This window comes from Acipenser ruthenus, chromosome 20, assembly GCF_902713425.1.
Source record: "Acipenser ruthenus chromosome 20, fAciRut3.2 maternal haplotype, whole genome shotgun sequence".
NCBI classification, from domain to species: domain Eukaryota; kingdom Metazoa; phylum Chordata; class Actinopteri; order Acipenseriformes; family Acipenseridae; genus Acipenser; species Acipenser ruthenus.
Genome location: NC_081208.1, coordinates 7213197 through 7228965, shown reverse-complemented (window position 1 = coordinate 7228965; position 15769 = coordinate 7213197). Strand labels below are relative to the sequence as shown.

At 41.5% G+C, this 15769-nt stretch overlaps 2 protein-coding genes across 5 annotated transcripts in view; both read left to right on the top strand.

The window, feature by feature from the left end:
- The first annotated feature begins 1314 nt into the window (after nucleotides 1–1314).
- LOC117425043 (chymotrypsin-like elastase family member 2A) lies at nucleotides 1315–6370 on the top strand. Its single transcript, XM_034041692.3, has 8 exons — nucleotides 1315–1363; nucleotides 1856–1944; nucleotides 2766–2863; nucleotides 3549–3671; nucleotides 4677–4813; nucleotides 5064–5209; nucleotides 5781–5933; nucleotides 6179–6370. Exons 1-8 carry the CDS (start codon nucleotides 1324–1326, stop codon nucleotides 6194–6196), a joined length of 804 nt encoding a protein of 267 aa, XP_033897583.2. The 5' UTR covers nucleotides 1315–1323; the 3' UTR covers nucleotides 6197–6370.
- Nucleotides 6371–8725: 2355 nt separating this feature from the next.
- The window catches only part of LOC117425308 (forkhead-associated domain-containing protein 1), a 39649-nt gene continuing 32605 nt past the window's right edge, over nucleotides 8726–15769 (top strand). For 2 of the 4 annotated variants that reach the window (XM_058993384.1, XM_058993385.1), the window contains exons 1-8: nucleotides 8728–8918; nucleotides 10621–10728; nucleotides 12090–12296; nucleotides 13044–13311; nucleotides 14069–14163; nucleotides 14662–14874; nucleotides 15177–15300; nucleotides 15516–15646. In XM_058993384.1, the coding sequence (XP_058849367.1) occupies nucleotides 10633–10728; nucleotides 12090–12296; nucleotides 13044–13311; nucleotides 14069–14163; nucleotides 14662–14874; nucleotides 15177–15300; nucleotides 15516–15646 (1134 nt within the window). In that variant the 5' untranslated portion in view covers nucleotides 8728–8918; nucleotides 10621–10632. Of the gene's footprint in view, nucleotides 8919–10620; nucleotides 10729–12089; nucleotides 12297–13043; nucleotides 13312–14068; nucleotides 14164–14661; nucleotides 14875–15176; nucleotides 15301–15515; nucleotides 15647–15769 lie in introns of all 4 variants that reach the window. The other 2 variants (XM_058993386.1, XM_034042135.3) reach the window with 2 other exon arrangements.

The window sequence follows — 15769 nt, the reverse complement described above, 5'->3', positions numbered from 1 at the left end:
GGGTCAATGGTTCTGTACTCACTAAGACAATGGTAGCCCAAGGGTTGCTGCAGTGGTATAAGGCTGCCATTGGTAGAATGGTACCGCAGGGCTAACTTTTTAATTAAATATCCAACAGTTCATTGCATGATTGAACAGATTGATTAAAAGTAATATGCAGTCATTATTTCGTATTCAATATTTACTGACCCTAACAGCTGAACTAGGGCCAAGTTACTCCTAGTTCTGTTTGTTTTTAGTATTACAGGCTGGTAATCCATTGCAGTAACCTATTGTTTCAGGGCCGCTCCTCCGCTCCACACTGCAGTTCTGCGAATGGCTCCTCCGCTCCACACTGCGGTTCTGCAAATGGCTCCTCAGCTCCACACTATAGCTCTGCGAATAGCTCCTCAGCTCCACGCTACAGCTCTACGAATAGCTCCTCCGCTCCACACTGCGGTTCTGCAAATGACTCCTCAGCTCCACACTACAGCTCTGCAAATGGCTCCTCAGCTCCACCCTGCAGTTCTGTGAATGGCTCCTCAGCTCCACACTGCAGCTCTGCAAATGGCTTCTCAGCTCCACACTGCGGTTCTACAAATGGCTCCTCAGCTCCACACTGCGGTTCTGCAAATGGCTCCTCAGCTCCACACTGCGGTTCTACGAATGGCTCCTCAGCTCCACACTGCGGTTCTACGAATGGCTCCTCCGCTCCACACTACAGCTCTGCGAATCACTCCTCAGCTCCACACTACAGCTCTGCGAATGGCTCCTCAGCTCCACACTGCGGTACTGCAAATGGCTCCTCAGCTCCACACTACAGCTCTGTGAATGGCTCCTCAGCTCCACACTACGACTCTTTTAAAGAATCCCATTTCAGTATTTGAATGGGTTTGAAAAGACTGCAAGGCCATTCTGTAGTCTGGAGTAGAAGCGCAGTCTTGATTCAGCATATTGATGTGGTGTTTTAGTATGGCTTATTTTGGCCAACAAGGTTGGATAGCTTGTTTAGGTAATGCACTGGCATTACAATGGGATGTTTCTTTAAACATTTTTTAGGGGTAAGTGCTGCTCTGTATCAGTAAAGAGATGGGAAAATAAGGCTCACATTAGTATGGTGACTTACCAATATCAAAAATACCAGTTAATAAGTAATAAGATGAATGCTATACATCCACATCAGCACTGGGGTATATTATTTTTAGGGCAGTTATCTGCAAGGTCGAATAAATGTTCCATTTGGTCAGACAGGGATTATGAAATACTTCTCACAGAAAATAAAAGACACACCTCTTCAGTGTGTATAAAAGAGGAGCTCTCCCCAGTCAGCATGAAGACACTGCAATGCTGAGGTTTGTGGTCCTCGCTTTTCTGGTGGCTGGTGGTAAGTAGTAGATTTTCTGGAGTATGTTCTTGTTATGTCTGTTAGTTTAGGTATAGCTGCAACTTACTGAGACCATTACTGTAGATTTCAATATATTTTAGATGTGAAAATAGTCAACATTTAGGTACATGAGTGTAGAAAACAAATCTAACTTCAAACATGTTGAATGTAAATAACCAATATTTACACCAGAAGTATTTTTCAATGAAGGTAAAACAGGTAGAAATACTAAAGGAAAGTTTGGACCTATACTTTTTTATGAAATACATTTCTATGTAATTGATAGTAATTTGAGTTGAAGGCTTGGCATAAGATTATAACACACCTAGACACATGAAACTTGAAGTTTAGACACTTTGTTGAAGGACCTCTGTAATTAAGATGGCATACAATGTTCCTGCAGTGCTGGCACCAGCTATTCCTGACAGCACCTTCGTTTTACACAGCACTCTCCTCACTGTTACCAATACCAAGTTGTGTTCTCTGTTGAAGCTTACAGCTGTGGGGTGCCTGCCAGTGCCCCAGACATCTCAAGAGTGGTCGGGGGTGTTGACGCCCGTCCAAACAGCTGGCCATGGCAGGTAAGAACGAGAGCTTCGCTGGGTCCATATTTCTAATGAAACAAGACTTCAAATTGGCATTTACGTTTAGGCCTCCCGGATGCTTTTTTAAGTAATATCTCTAGTCTTTCACTTCTGAAGGCTTCAATTCAATTCTGGCTCCCAAAACAACCACACAATGTGCTTGTCAGTCTTTGCTTGAAAGAGGCCTAGAACTGAAAAGCAAATAACATTTGCTTTTCTATGTTTTTTATTTTGTGTTACCGTTTTTTTTTTTGTGATTGTATTAATTATTGTTGTTCTCTTTAAACGATTTGGTTCTTTTTGCCATTGATTCTAGAATGTTATTTCTCGTCAGGACCCTCTCGTCAATGAGATGCATATCTTCAGGGTTCTGTCCTAGTTAAATAAATGAATTAGAATTTGACATTTAAGTGGCAGGCAGGGGATTCAAGTTAGGATTGAGACATATTTGCATCAAAGCTTGTGAGCCAGTAATTTAAAAAAATGTATGAATACAATTTTATATTCATAATAGACTGGATGTTGGCTTTTGTAACAATAGTCTAGGAGAATTGAATGAATGCTTTTTATTCATAAAAACATGCACATGTGATAGAGCTGTGTGAATGAGGTCTGATAAATCCCCTTCATTCAACATTCAAGAATAATTGGGTAGACTGCACCTTAGGTTATGTATCCCGATACATACCTCTATCACAATACAACGTACAGTATCATGTAAAGTATTACAATGAGCAAAGCATGGCGGGCGTCTTGTGAAATATTTCATTTAACAAAGCTGAAGTCTCACAATGTTTCCTTTTTAATCTGCTCCTCAGATCTCTCTCCAGTACACCAAGGATGGAAACTGGTATCACACCTGTGGAGGAACTCTGATCGCCACCAACTGGGTCCTGACTGCTGCCCATTGCATCAGGTAACCTAACATTTAACCTAGATTAGTACCAGGTGTAACAGGACGGAGGCTGGGCACCAACCGGCGACCCGCGCACTGCAACAAGCTTTTAACCTCATCTAACCAACAGGGGACAACGGAATCCAGTGTATCACACAGCACTGCCCGTTACAGAGGCTGCAGGGAACGGTCACGTGACCACACGATTGTCATTCCCTTCATTCCCAATCATGTTTTCAACATGTGATGTTTGGGCATTATATGTAGCACGAATAGGAACATGTTAACAAAAAACGGGGCTTATAAAGTCCTTACACAATTAGTTAAATGAATACAGGACAAAGATATGGACTTGAACTATGGACTTTTTTTATCCAATGTTTATTGTACTGTATATATTTTTTTAGAGAACAGGAAACCTAATATGGGGTTACCAGCCCTATTCCAATGATGAAGGTTTGACATGTTATTGTTATTGGAGGCCTGGTGGGGGCTTGTTTCAAAGTCACAGCGTATTTTTTGTGAAAATAAATCCTATAATAAATGCTGAAACCCTGAATGTTGCGTTTCAGGACACTGAAGTCCTCTATGTTGTATCTTACTAGCTGTGTGATCACTGTGGTGTTTTATGCTGTACCCTGGAGTAAAACTAGACATGGAATTCCTAATTAATAAACACTTTTGGGGTTTGTTTTTCCTCCCTCAGCAAAAGCAGAACATACAGAGTGGAACTTGGCAAGTACAACCTCAAGGAGGCTGAAGCCGGCTCCATCGCTGTCCCAGCTGCTCAAATCATTGTTCACGAGAAATGGAACTCCCTATTCATCCTGTAAGTGCTCTGTATTCCAGCTGGTGTGGAGTGAATGTTATATACACTGTGGGATATTAAGTGAAGCTGATGGACATAACCGCTAATGCCTTCCTCAGTGTTAGGATTTCAATTAGAGGCAATCAGCAAACAATGTCCTTCTCGAATATCCAACTGGTAATAATCAACACAAATCAATGCATTAAGAAGACATGGAGATCAATAATCAATCAAATGTTGTATCCATAAATGTAATACATACTAGCAAATGCCTTCCTTAGTGTCGGGGTGTTTTATTACAATATCCAAGCTTCTATGTTTACAAATATTGGTAATCCTACTGTTTACTCTTAGGCAGTTTGTGTCCAAAATATTTTGAAGTGTTCTGATTAAGCTCCATAAAGCACCATTTAGCAAGCCATAGAGAAAGTATGAAAACGAAGTGACTTATATCTACGAGTTTAATGAATGACTATACGGTAATGTAATTGTAGCAAACAAAATCATTCAGTATATTTTCACAATGCAATTCCATACAGTATTACTAGGTCTCAAATGTGCAGGTTTACTACTCAGGTTAAATAAAACTCTGTTTGCAAGCCATGCCTTTAGACTGTCTTGCACTTCCTGGGTCATTTTATCTCTAGGGTGACATTGTCCCTTCCACTTCAGTGGCTTCTTTCCTGTTGAGAGCCAATCAGCTGCTTCTCTTAGTGACTGACATGCTTTCAGCCACATGCTTTGACCCAGAGGGCACTGCTAGGGTGAACTAACCAAGGAAGTAAAGCAGTAACAGACTTCCTGGATGTTATGGCTTGCAAAGAGAGATTTCCTTAACCTAGATTAGTACCAGGTGTGATGTTTTAAAATGAAAATGTTTGCTATGAAATGTGTTTATTTAAAAACTGCACATTTGAGACCTATGTAGTGAATAATGACTTCCATTGGCATGGTAAGGCCAGTGGAGAAATTGTGCAACCTGCTGCATTCTAAAGCTGGCTCCTCTCTTGTGCTGCCTGTTCCCAGGAATGACATTGCCCTGGTGAAGCTCCAGGAACATGTTGCCCTGAGTGATTCAATCCAGCCCGCTTGTCTTCCCACTGAGGGCCAGCTGCTCGCCCATAACAACCCCTGCTACATCACCGGTTGGGGACGCCTCTATAGTAAGCACCCTACTCCTTAAAAAAAAAAAAAAATAGATATTTCTATTCCATATAAATACTTTAAAATGGAGATATCAGGTACTTTTATTTTGTTACCCAAGGAAACCTGAATTATTTTAAATGAATTATAAATCTGGAAACGGGTCTGAAAAAAGGTGGATTCCGGCTGGCAATGGGGACGGGAACGTTCAGTTTCAACACTGCAGTCCATGTACTGTATGTATCATACCTGCTATTTGTGCTTTCACAGCTAACGGCCCCCTGGCTGATAACCTGCAGCAGGCTCTTCTGCCCGTGGTGGACCACGCGACCTGCACTCTGCCTGACTGGTGGGGCGGGATGGTGAAAGAGAAGATGCTGTGCGCTGGAGGAGACGGAGAGCTGTCCGGTTGCCAGGTGGGTCTCAGTGCTGGATATCTTCCCTGATTAGAGTTGGAAAGAGGCTGAGGTCCCTAGTGTTGAAGCAGCTACAATGAATGAACTATTGGAATGGTATAAAACTAGTATGAAAGGAACTTCGCTACAAGGCAAAGCAGTTCAGTGCAGTTCTGTGTAGTTTATCAATTGAAGGGGTGAGGGCAAGAGAACGGTAACATACACAGACACTTTTAATGTTCACACGCAGTAAAATGTGGGTTAGCACTTCCAGCTGGTGTTCAGCAATATAACGCTAGCCCACAGTGGCAAAGGTCTTTGTGTGGGATGGCATTCTATTGCATCAATCAACAGGCTTGGAAAATTAAAAGAAAACAGTGACTTCCTGATGCAGTCTGACAATGGACACAAGTACAGTGGGATAGCATGTTATTGGTAATCTCAATTTTGATATATATATATATATATATATATATAAATAAAAAATGTACGGCTACCCAAAGGAACTTTCAGGTCCAGCTTTCTTTTTTTGTTTGTTGCTGTCTCTGTGGTTCTTTGAATTGGTTCTGAACCCCAGTCCCTTCTTCAATAGGGTGACTCTGGCGGACCCCTGAACTGCCAGCGCGCTGATGATGCTTGGGTGGTCCATGGAATAGTGAGCTTCGGGTCTGGCTGGAGCTGCAACTACCCCAAGAAACCTACGGTCTTCACCCGCGTCTCTGCTTACACTGACTGGATCAACATGGTGAGCACAGGCCTTCAGTATTCTAACATTGTAATGTTGAGAATAATATTGATTAGTTCAACAAAATGTGTTTCACTAGAGGAGTTTGTATATATGTTATTTTTAAAGATGTATAGGGTATTAAGTCCCTTCATTTGCTGTAGATTGAATAATAAAGCCTATTTAAAAACATGATTAATAGTGCAATAACTGAGTTCTGATAACAGCAACGCATTTTGTAAAACGTGTCTCTGTTTCATTTGCAGAACATGGTTAACAACTGAAGAGAAGAGCAACCCCACTGCCTGTATAATACCTACTAATCACAGAGGAAACTGGGCAATAAATAAACACTAATAAAATGGGATGAAAGAGCAACGCCACTGCCTGTATAATACCTGCTAATCACAGAGGAAACTGTGCAAGGAATAAACACTAATAAAATGGAATCAAAATCAGGACTCGTCCAAAACGTTCTTTTAATTGCATAACCTTTATTGGTAACCTTTTGAAATTAAGAATGAAAAAAAGATAGTTCTCTATTAATGAAATGTTTTGGTGCTGGGGAGTTTAGTGTGACAGGGGAGGGACAATGGCACTGGATACAGTGCGTTGCGAGCCCTGCATAGTTCACTCTGATCTGAAGTTTAACACCTATGTTTTTAATCTCTCAATCACAGACTGACAGTTGTGCTGAATTGTGTGTTAGTTTCGTGATGCAGATAAATTGAGCAAACTGTGCCCCCCAAGCATATGCTACATTTCCATCTGCCACTGGGTTTAGCTTGAAAGCGATGTAGAAGTCAGTTCATCTCCATCAGCAACAGCAATGAGATCAAATCCATTTCGAATGGCCGTCAGTCTGCCCCAGTTAGGATTGCTGCCTGGCAGAATCTCTCCAGCTACCTAATGAGCGTCCAATGCAAAGGACGCGAGGGGCTGGTTTGTAATACTTATCTGACTACAAAAATGTTATACATACAGGTGTGAAACCCGGTTGCAATTTGCACTATATAATTCTTATAGGAATCCCACAGAAATTCTAAAAGAAGTATAAATTATTATATATTATTGTTAAAGGAATTTTACAGTACACTCATATGAATGCTACATATTTCCCCTATGAGATGACCAGCCAGTACTTAAAATCCATTCACATTCACACAAGACAACAGGTGATCTTGGCGGAGGAGTCATACTTAAAAAAGTAACTTTATTGTGTATAAAACTGGCGAGTTTGCAGTTTTGTTTAATATTTCCCTTTTCTAAGACCCAACTTTCAGATTGTAATCTTCCTTAAAAAAAACAGGGTTCAAATCCCACTTCCAGAAATGTCTTATTATATCATTATTAAACATTTGAAAACATCTAATGAAGGTTACAGCCAAAGAGAAATAGGAAGTAAACTGAAAATACCACAGCAGACAGTGCACTCTACACTACAGAAGCACAAATAAAAATAGAGAGGAAGAGCACCACAGAGCAACGAGACCATGTCATTGCAGCCAAGATCAGAAGAACATTGTGCAGGTGACGTCTGATATTCTTCCTCATCATTACATTTGGCCCTTATGGTGTTGATATCTGTCTCAGTTTTGTTTTTTTACAAACCCAGCAAGAATGAAAACAAATGCCGACTTATTTATTTTTGTTTATTGAATAATTCGTTGTCATTAAGCTGTGAAGCAATGCAAAGTAGACCCCACAATGTCCTCTGAACTCATTTAAAACGCACTGCAGAATTCTAACTGGCTGCATTGCTGCAGAGTAGAGAGTGTTATCAATGCGCACAAACACTTTTTTTAATATATATATTTACTGTTTTCAGTAGATTCTGTTTATATTTCAGTGAATTTCAGTTTCTGCCTTTGTTGTATAAATAAAACAGCACATCCTACTGAACTACATGCCTGCTTGGTTATTCAGCCCTTCTGAGGTTGCTATTTTTCCATAGCAAGCTCAGCAGGATGTGCTGCTGTCCTCTATATAGTGCTATTTTAATTGTGATTAATTGTGATTTTAATTGTGTATCAACCACACACCCCTTAGAAAACAATGCAGCAGTACTAATATTTTGATAACGGTAGATTTATAAAAAATGTATCTTTACTAAAAATTACAAATGACTATACACAAAGCAATACCACAGGACAGAATGTTATATGTGTACAGAAATCAGCTTGGCTAGTCTAAATGATTACAAGTTAAACCTGTTCATTTATTTTAATGTATTTATTATCAATGTATTTTATTATATAGCATCCAGCTGGATTTAGCAGACTCCAAAAACTAGTCAAAATACAGTTTGGTGAATAGTGTCGCCATTTACTACTTATCACCATCAGAGTCCCTCATAATGCCAGTCTATTTGTAAGTGTATCTGTATTTGATTGGAATGGGTTTGTGTTTTTCAGTATCTAGTGGTGTGTGTTGTATTGGAATGCTGTGCAAGTCCTTTATCTCTTTACCCCTTGAACAGTAAATGTTTATGCAGTTCCCAGGTAGCAGCCACACTCTTATCAGATCGGGCCTCAGCCCTCTACCTTCCAATGCTGCCTAGCAACGCGTCGTGACATCTTGGAACCTTGGTACTCACACAGTAATGGAATAGAGTTTACCATAATACTTTAGCCTGTATCAGAGGAGTGAATCTATTTGCATATATTTCCTCTGTCAGACCAATAGAATGTAGGCTTTCATTTTACATTTAAATACTATCGAAAAAAGCAGTTGGTCTAGATAAAATAAAGTGTACAAAATGAACGAAAGGCGACCACTTTCCCCATTATCACCTACTCCTGGAAACCAAACCGCAGCCCTCCCTCAAGGCGGAGTTTCAGCTGTTGTTTCCATGGCGCCGATACACAATCCTACCAAACCATACATGACAAACTCCCCAGCAAAGAGAAGCAGCGGAACAGACTGAGGGTGCACGGAAAATCTCCCGGAATTTGAGATTTCAATCATTTTGCATCTCCGAATTTTCCAGACTCTGCACTCCAGTGGGTACTGTACTTTCCACGTTTCTATACCGCAATTTACTTTAATAGGGCTGTGCAATTCAACTAAATCGCTTAAAATCACAATGGAACTGTTGGTAGCACAAGTCGTTCTTTAATAGTTAAAAAGGCCCGTTCTACGTCAACCCTTGCAGCGATATTTATTAATGCGTTTATTTATGTATGTGTGTATTTATATTTACTTTCAGCATTTCTACAATGAAAAGGAGTGAAAGTATTGAACAAGTCTACCACATTTGCATATGATATTATAACTACTGTGTATCTGACGTTTTTACAGTTTCCATTATTCGATTCTCCTACCCCCTGGGACTCCTATAACGATACTGTACGTGTGGGTGTGTGTTTCATGATTAGGAATTAAAATAAAAAAATAAATAAAAATAATATACAAACAAATGAAGAAAGGATGGCAGATATTACCGAGACAGAGCTTGAAGACTCCCAATTACACAGCAGTTTGAGCCATTCTTTTTTTTACACCTGGCTTGTTACAAACCATTAAAAGTGGCAGGTTCGGATGTTTTTTTTATTAATATTATTACAGGGTCCCATTAAATGTGTTTTGTGTGGTACTCTACTATGTGTGTTGGAGGGTCTTTGCTGAAAAGAACACAAATGCAGTTTTATTGTCCTTGATGAATAATTGCCTCAGATCTTTCAGAAGTAAATTAATTGGACTAATTGCTTTATTCCAATAAGTATATTTTATTTATGTTTGAAGTGAACCATTGTTCTCTTTATGAGGGATGCCTATAGTGAATGGTAAGAGCAGAGGCATTCATAGAGTCCCATCTGTCAGGTCTGTCTGGAGATCCAATGGTTTGCACTTGGCTCCTGAGAGTTGAGAGGTCATGGTGACCCACTTGTTCAAGAGGTCAGGCTTTGGTTTATCAGTATCTGTTGTATATTATTCATTTGCTTCTGGAGACCATTCTTAATTTCTCTCTTGTGGTTGGTTGTGCTAATCAAAGCTACATCTTGAGAATCATTTGATGAAACTTGAATGTTACAATTAGATTTTCTTTTTTTTAATTTTTTTTTTTTTTTTTTTATAAATTTAGTCGTCGCCAATTATTTTTACCCCGGTTTTCACCCCAATTTAGCATGCCCAATTATTATCTGTATCCCCGGCTCACCGCTCGCAACCCCCCCGCCGACTCAGGAAACGGAGGCTGAAACACGCGTCCTCCGAAACGTGCTCCTTCCAAGCCGTCATTTTTCGCACTGCAGATCCACAGCAATGCTACCAGACCTATAGTGCCGGAGGACAACACAGATCTGGCGGCTCCGCTGCAGAGCCACAGGCGCCCTATCGGCCACAGGGGTCGCTGATGCGCGGTGAGCCGTGGATTCCCCTGCCGACCTAAGCCCTCCCTACCCGGGCAGCGCTCAGCCAATTGTGCGCCGCCCCCTAGGAACTCTCGGTCACAGTCAGCTGTGACATAGCCTGGATTCGAACCAGCGATCTCCAGGCTATAGGGCACATCCTGCGAGGAGCGCCTTTACTGGATGCGCCACTCGGGAGCTACAATTAGATTTTCAACATGCTGTCCATGTAGATTGCACCACGAGAGAAAGGGGTTCACTCATTTCAGGATTACTTTTTATTCCTATCTTTGTATAGTAAGTTATTATCACATGCGATACGTGTTGCCTGTACTAAATTGTGAAATTGTGTTTTGCAGATAAAGCAGAGAATGAAGGGTTATCTGAAAACCTCCGAGGGGGCTTTCATGTTACGACCCAAGAATACCACAGTGGGGAGGCATGAAGACAGTGATCTGTGTTTGCAGGTAAGAGGAGTAATGGCAAGACTAGCATGAGAAACTTGCAGACACATTTTAAATGATGCTTCAAAAAGCCAGTGGTCCAGTGGTTAAAATCCAGGGCTTGTAACCAGAAGGTTACCGGTTCAAATCCCACCTCTGCCACTGACTCATTGTGTCACCCTGAGCAAGTCACTTAACCTCCTTGTGCTCCATCCTGTGGATGAGATGTTAAATCAATGTCCTATTGTAAGTGACTCTGCATATAATGCACAGTTCACAGCCTGCCTCTGGAAAGCACTTTGTGATGGTGCTCCACTATGAAAGGCACTATATAAAAATAAATAAATAAATAAATATTATTATTATTATAATGAAAGAGTTTTCATATTTGTCACCAAAATGTATTCAGTCGATTACTATATGTTTTATATAATATAGATAGTTAGCTAAAGTTTAGGTTAAGTTGTGTAAAAACAAAGTCTCCTCTCTGGAACCTGCCTTAGATTACTACAGTGTATCATGGTTTCCATCTAAACTGTCACAGTATAGATTGAAAACTGTTGAGGCTCTCTCAGCCAATCAAAGTACACCTTTCGCCTGGTGTATGCAACAACACATCACAAAGAAACACAATTAATGACATCAATTTATGACCTCAATATTCTCAATATCGGTATGATTGATGTCACCTGCTTTAAAATTCCTAACTCCGGCACCTCTGGGAATTCCATTCAGCTGCAAAGTCAAAACAGTGACATCACAATTGACCGGGTACCTCAGCCACTTAGCGGTATTCTCTTCAGCAACCTTTTCCATCTTTTCAATGAAAATAACAATGGACTAAATGAAGGTGGGTCATTGACAGAAAGGATCAGAACTGGATTTTTAAAAGAATAAATCAGTATATAATAGTTATAACACTGAATGCATCATAATCTTACTGTGACATCATCACTATCTGATGCAAAGTATTTGATGCAAGTCATGTGATACAAGCCATCTAAATTCATTTAGTTATATAGGCTATGTTTTTTTTTATAATGAAAGTAAATAACTGTTTACGTGATATGGGGACCTACGTGTATATTTGCAATAAAATGTATGACCATTGTTCTATTTCTATGAACTTAGTCATATACAGTGTAAATGTTTTAAAAAACTAAATTACCTTTTTTCTTTCATAACTATTAAACACTCAACAGTGCTCAATTTAGGAATACTAAAATAAACATAATACATTCAATAATTAACATTGGGAAAGCCTTGTGGTGGAAATGTTTGTTATTGAACTTATTAATGTCTTTCTTTCTTTCTTTCTTTCTGCCTCTCTTTCCTCACAGTGTGGGTTGACCACGCTCATGATTTTGGTTTCCTCTGTTTTCCAGACAGCGGGGATGGAGGAGCACCATGCCCTGATCGAGTTCAGTGATTTGGAGGGCAGCTTTGTGCTCCGAGACTTCAACTCCTACCACGGCTCCTTCGTCAATGACTGCCGGATCCAGAACGCTGCGGTGCGCCTGGCCCCGGGAGACGTGCTCCGCTTCGGCCTCGGGGGGCCCTGCTACGAGCTGGCGCTGGAGAACACACCCTCGGTACTGCTGGCTTTGAATCAGATACAGACCACTGCAAGCATTCCAGTCACTCTGAAGAGGCTGTTCTGACATGCCTCTAAGAAGCATCAACAGTTGTACTGTAAAATAACCCTTTTATATGGCAGACTAAATCATGTGTGAATACTCCTACAAATAGCGTGTTTTTTTGTGTCTGTAGTTAATTAGTGTGAGTACGTACTGTATGATTTGTGGTTTACACTGCCAAACTTTTAAGAAACCTTAGGAATTTGATGAAAAGTCAAATGTTTTCAGCGAAAAATAATATGGTAATAAGTCTTTCTGTGCCTCTTTCTGACGCACATATTTCTCCGTTCAGCTGCTTCATCAAGCTTCCCCAAAACAGGACTCTTATTTTAAAGCAGTTTTCCTACTTCTCTTTCACATAGCATTATCCTCACATGGCACCTATAGTTTTGCTGCTTTTCTTTTTGTTTTTAAGAATTTATTTTCACTTTGACTCAGATGAATTCTATTTATCCACAACTTTCAGCTAACAGAGCCAGATTAGCACGAATCTTATTCTACCTTACAGTACGTCACCTTAGGTAGTCCAAAATGAGTGCTAACAGGGCTCTATGTTATGTATATAACGTATTCAGTTTGTATAGTAAATTAAGTCAATTGAATCCTAACACGAATTGAGCTTTTTAATGATGGTGATAAATCATAGAAACTGCAATGCCCTTACTGCCACACTAATAGTATGTATTCCTGTCTTTGCTGCAGCTCTCCTGCCCCCCAGTGTCTCAGCGCACAGCTTGGCAGGGACACCTCCAGATCATTAAGGACCCCAGACCGCCCCCTTCCCCAGCACCCCTCTCTCAGCTGCCCTCCCTGCAGCCCCAGCCCTCCTCTCCGGCTCCCTGGACCCAGGGGGGGGCCCCCGGGGCCATCCCTCACCCGCCCATCAGGACCCGGCCTGCTAGCGCGGGAAACAGGAGAGGGGGGGCCCCCATGAACTCTGTAGAGTATGGAGCGCCCTCACTCAGAACAGGTACAGCAGGACTCAGCTTGGTTTAAAGCAGTTTTAGCAACCACAATTATTCCGTAAATCCTTTTCCTTTTGTTATGTACACTGCAGCTTTATTGGGATCTGTACTTAACATTGGATTTGGCCACTGTTTATCCAGCCTTTACACAACATGGCTTTCAGGCACTGTCGATGGGTGCATTATCGCCTTGAAAGTAGCCCTTGCCATTAGAATACAAGTGCAGCATTGTTGATTCGTCATGATGCTAGAGGATTGATTCGGTCTTCCAGAGTAATCAAGGGGTGCAGGGTGTAACAGGGTGTGCTCCACACCAGGAACATTGGAATTGCAGTGACTGGCCACACACTAGGTTAAAGAAAGTTCTCAGTTGCTTCACGTCAGCCCATTTCACCTCAGGGTCGAAGCCTGCTACTGGCTGAAAAGGATATCAGTCAAAAGGGGAGTCAGGTGGTTGATTAATGACAGGAGGTGTTGGACACGGAAGTGCAGTTGAAAGCATGTTTTAATAAACAGCACATGCAAATTAACTAAAACACGTGTTTCTTTCAAAACGGCACATCTGAGACCTCCATAGTGAACGGAAGTGCATGACAGGCCACGTTTACGGAAAAATTTTCTTAGCGTCAATCCTGTTTAGAAAATAATGACAGGATTAATAAAGAGTTTTAAGATCTTCCAATATCATTAAAATAGACCTCCTTATGTGTAACATTGTGTGTTGAACAAGTTCTACAGAATCTTAATACAAATATGTTTTAGGAAACTGGACGGGCAGTGCTGGAGTGGGGCGCTCATTCACAAACGGGCCCCAGTCTCTCTCACCTCAGGCCATCGAGCTCTTGCTTCAGGAGAAGGTAATCATTTGTTTTGCTTTATTTGGTGAGTTTGGTGACAACAACATAGACACAGAACCACCTCATAAAATCACCACAGGACACCTTAACCTACAGTGACCAGCAGAAGCAAGGATTGGATAGGCTTTGATACTGACCTGCTAAGAGAAAGGGTGGTCCCTCCAGTCTAGGGCAAGTGAGTTTTCCCACATTGCTTGTTATCCGTTTGTTACCCTCCAAGTACATCTGGTACACCACAATGTAACCATGAACCTGCCCCCCTGCAACACAGTACACAGTAAGAAATACTACATAGAACATAGTATTTCTTATATCCACAAGGAGTGTAGAAGGGGGCTGGGTTAATGGTTCCAAGCTGGTGTTCCAGATGCACTTGGAGAGTATACATCAAGTTGCTCTTCATATTCAAAGAGAAGAAATACTGTAAGACCGATTGATTGTGCTATCAATGGGAAATAATATTTCAGTTGAAATAACATTTAAGATTGCGGCACACAGGAGCAGAGGCTCTTGCGGCAGGGGGACGAGGTGAGCAGGCTGCAGGTGTTCGAAGGGGAGTCGCGGCGCAAGGACGCGTTTATCGCCAGCCTCCGGGACGAGATCGCTTCTCTGAAGCAGCAGCTGGCACAGGGCCGCGGAGACACAGAGATCATCCACACACTGAAGACACTGGAGAGCAAAAAAGAGGAGATCCAAGAGCTCAAGGAACAGGTACTGGAGAGACTAGAAACTCACACTGTACCCAGTCCTGCACCCAGGTATATTCATACATTGAGTAGGTGCCAGGAATTTCAGCTAAATGTACTGTATATGCATTGCATTTATTACAGCATGAAACTCTTAGGAGTTCTTCATGCAGTTAGATTCATAAATCCAGGGCTAACCCTGCTATAGTACATTCCAAGACGCTAATTGGCCAGGTACAGTCCTCTATGTTAACTCCATTTAAAAAGGAAAGAATTATGCAAGTGTTCGTATTTAAATGAGTGATTCGTTTTTCTGTCCCCTGTGAGATGATCAAGCTCCAGACGGGCTCAAGTGAAGTCCTGAGGCACGCCTTTAGTGAGAGAGACCTGGAGATCAGCAGCCTGAAGAATGAGAACGAGAGGCTCCGCAGAGACAGCTCCATGTCTGCAGGTACTGGGAATGAGAGGATACCCCATTGTTAAAGCCAGTATAAACATGAGCACAAGTTGCACTGGAATAGTGAGTGAGATAATATTTACAATGGAAAATACCCGAACTTCAGGCTTGGGTTAACTCTAGTCATTGAACACAGAAAATTCCTATTGTTTGGGGAAAATGAGCATCCGATCACAAAGTAGAATAAGTCTGCGCCCCCCTCCCCTCAGGGCTGGTGACCAGTCTGCAGCGGGATATCTCTGCCCGGGAGCAGCAGGTCATGCGGCTGGGCGGCGAGGTGGAGAAGCTGCACAAGCAAATCCGTGAGAAGGACATTCAGCTGGCATCCATGTCCGCCAAGGTATGGAAACCGTGCCTCTCTCCTGCACCTGTGGGATTCTTCCAGCACCACCTGTGTGTGCCTTACTGTCAAGGATATTCCAAGTCAAAATAATGAAGAACAGTAGATAAGAAATTATGACCT

What these genes read in the sequence shown, in the direction of transcription:
- LOC117425043 (XM_034041692.3), top strand. Translation starts at nt 1,324, where the DNA reads ATGCTGAGGTTTGTGGTCCTCGCTTTTCTGGTGGCTGGTG. An exon ending in ACTGCTGCCCATTGCATCAG is followed by an intron (nt 2,864 to 3,548) that starts GTAACCTAACAT and finishes TTCCTCCCTCAG; the next exon opens with CAAAAGCAGAACATACAGAG. An exon ending in TGGAACTCCCTATTCATCCT is followed by an intron (nt 3,672 to 4,676) that starts GTAAGTGCTCTG and finishes GCCTGTTCCCAG; the next exon opens with GAATGACATTGCCCTGGTGA.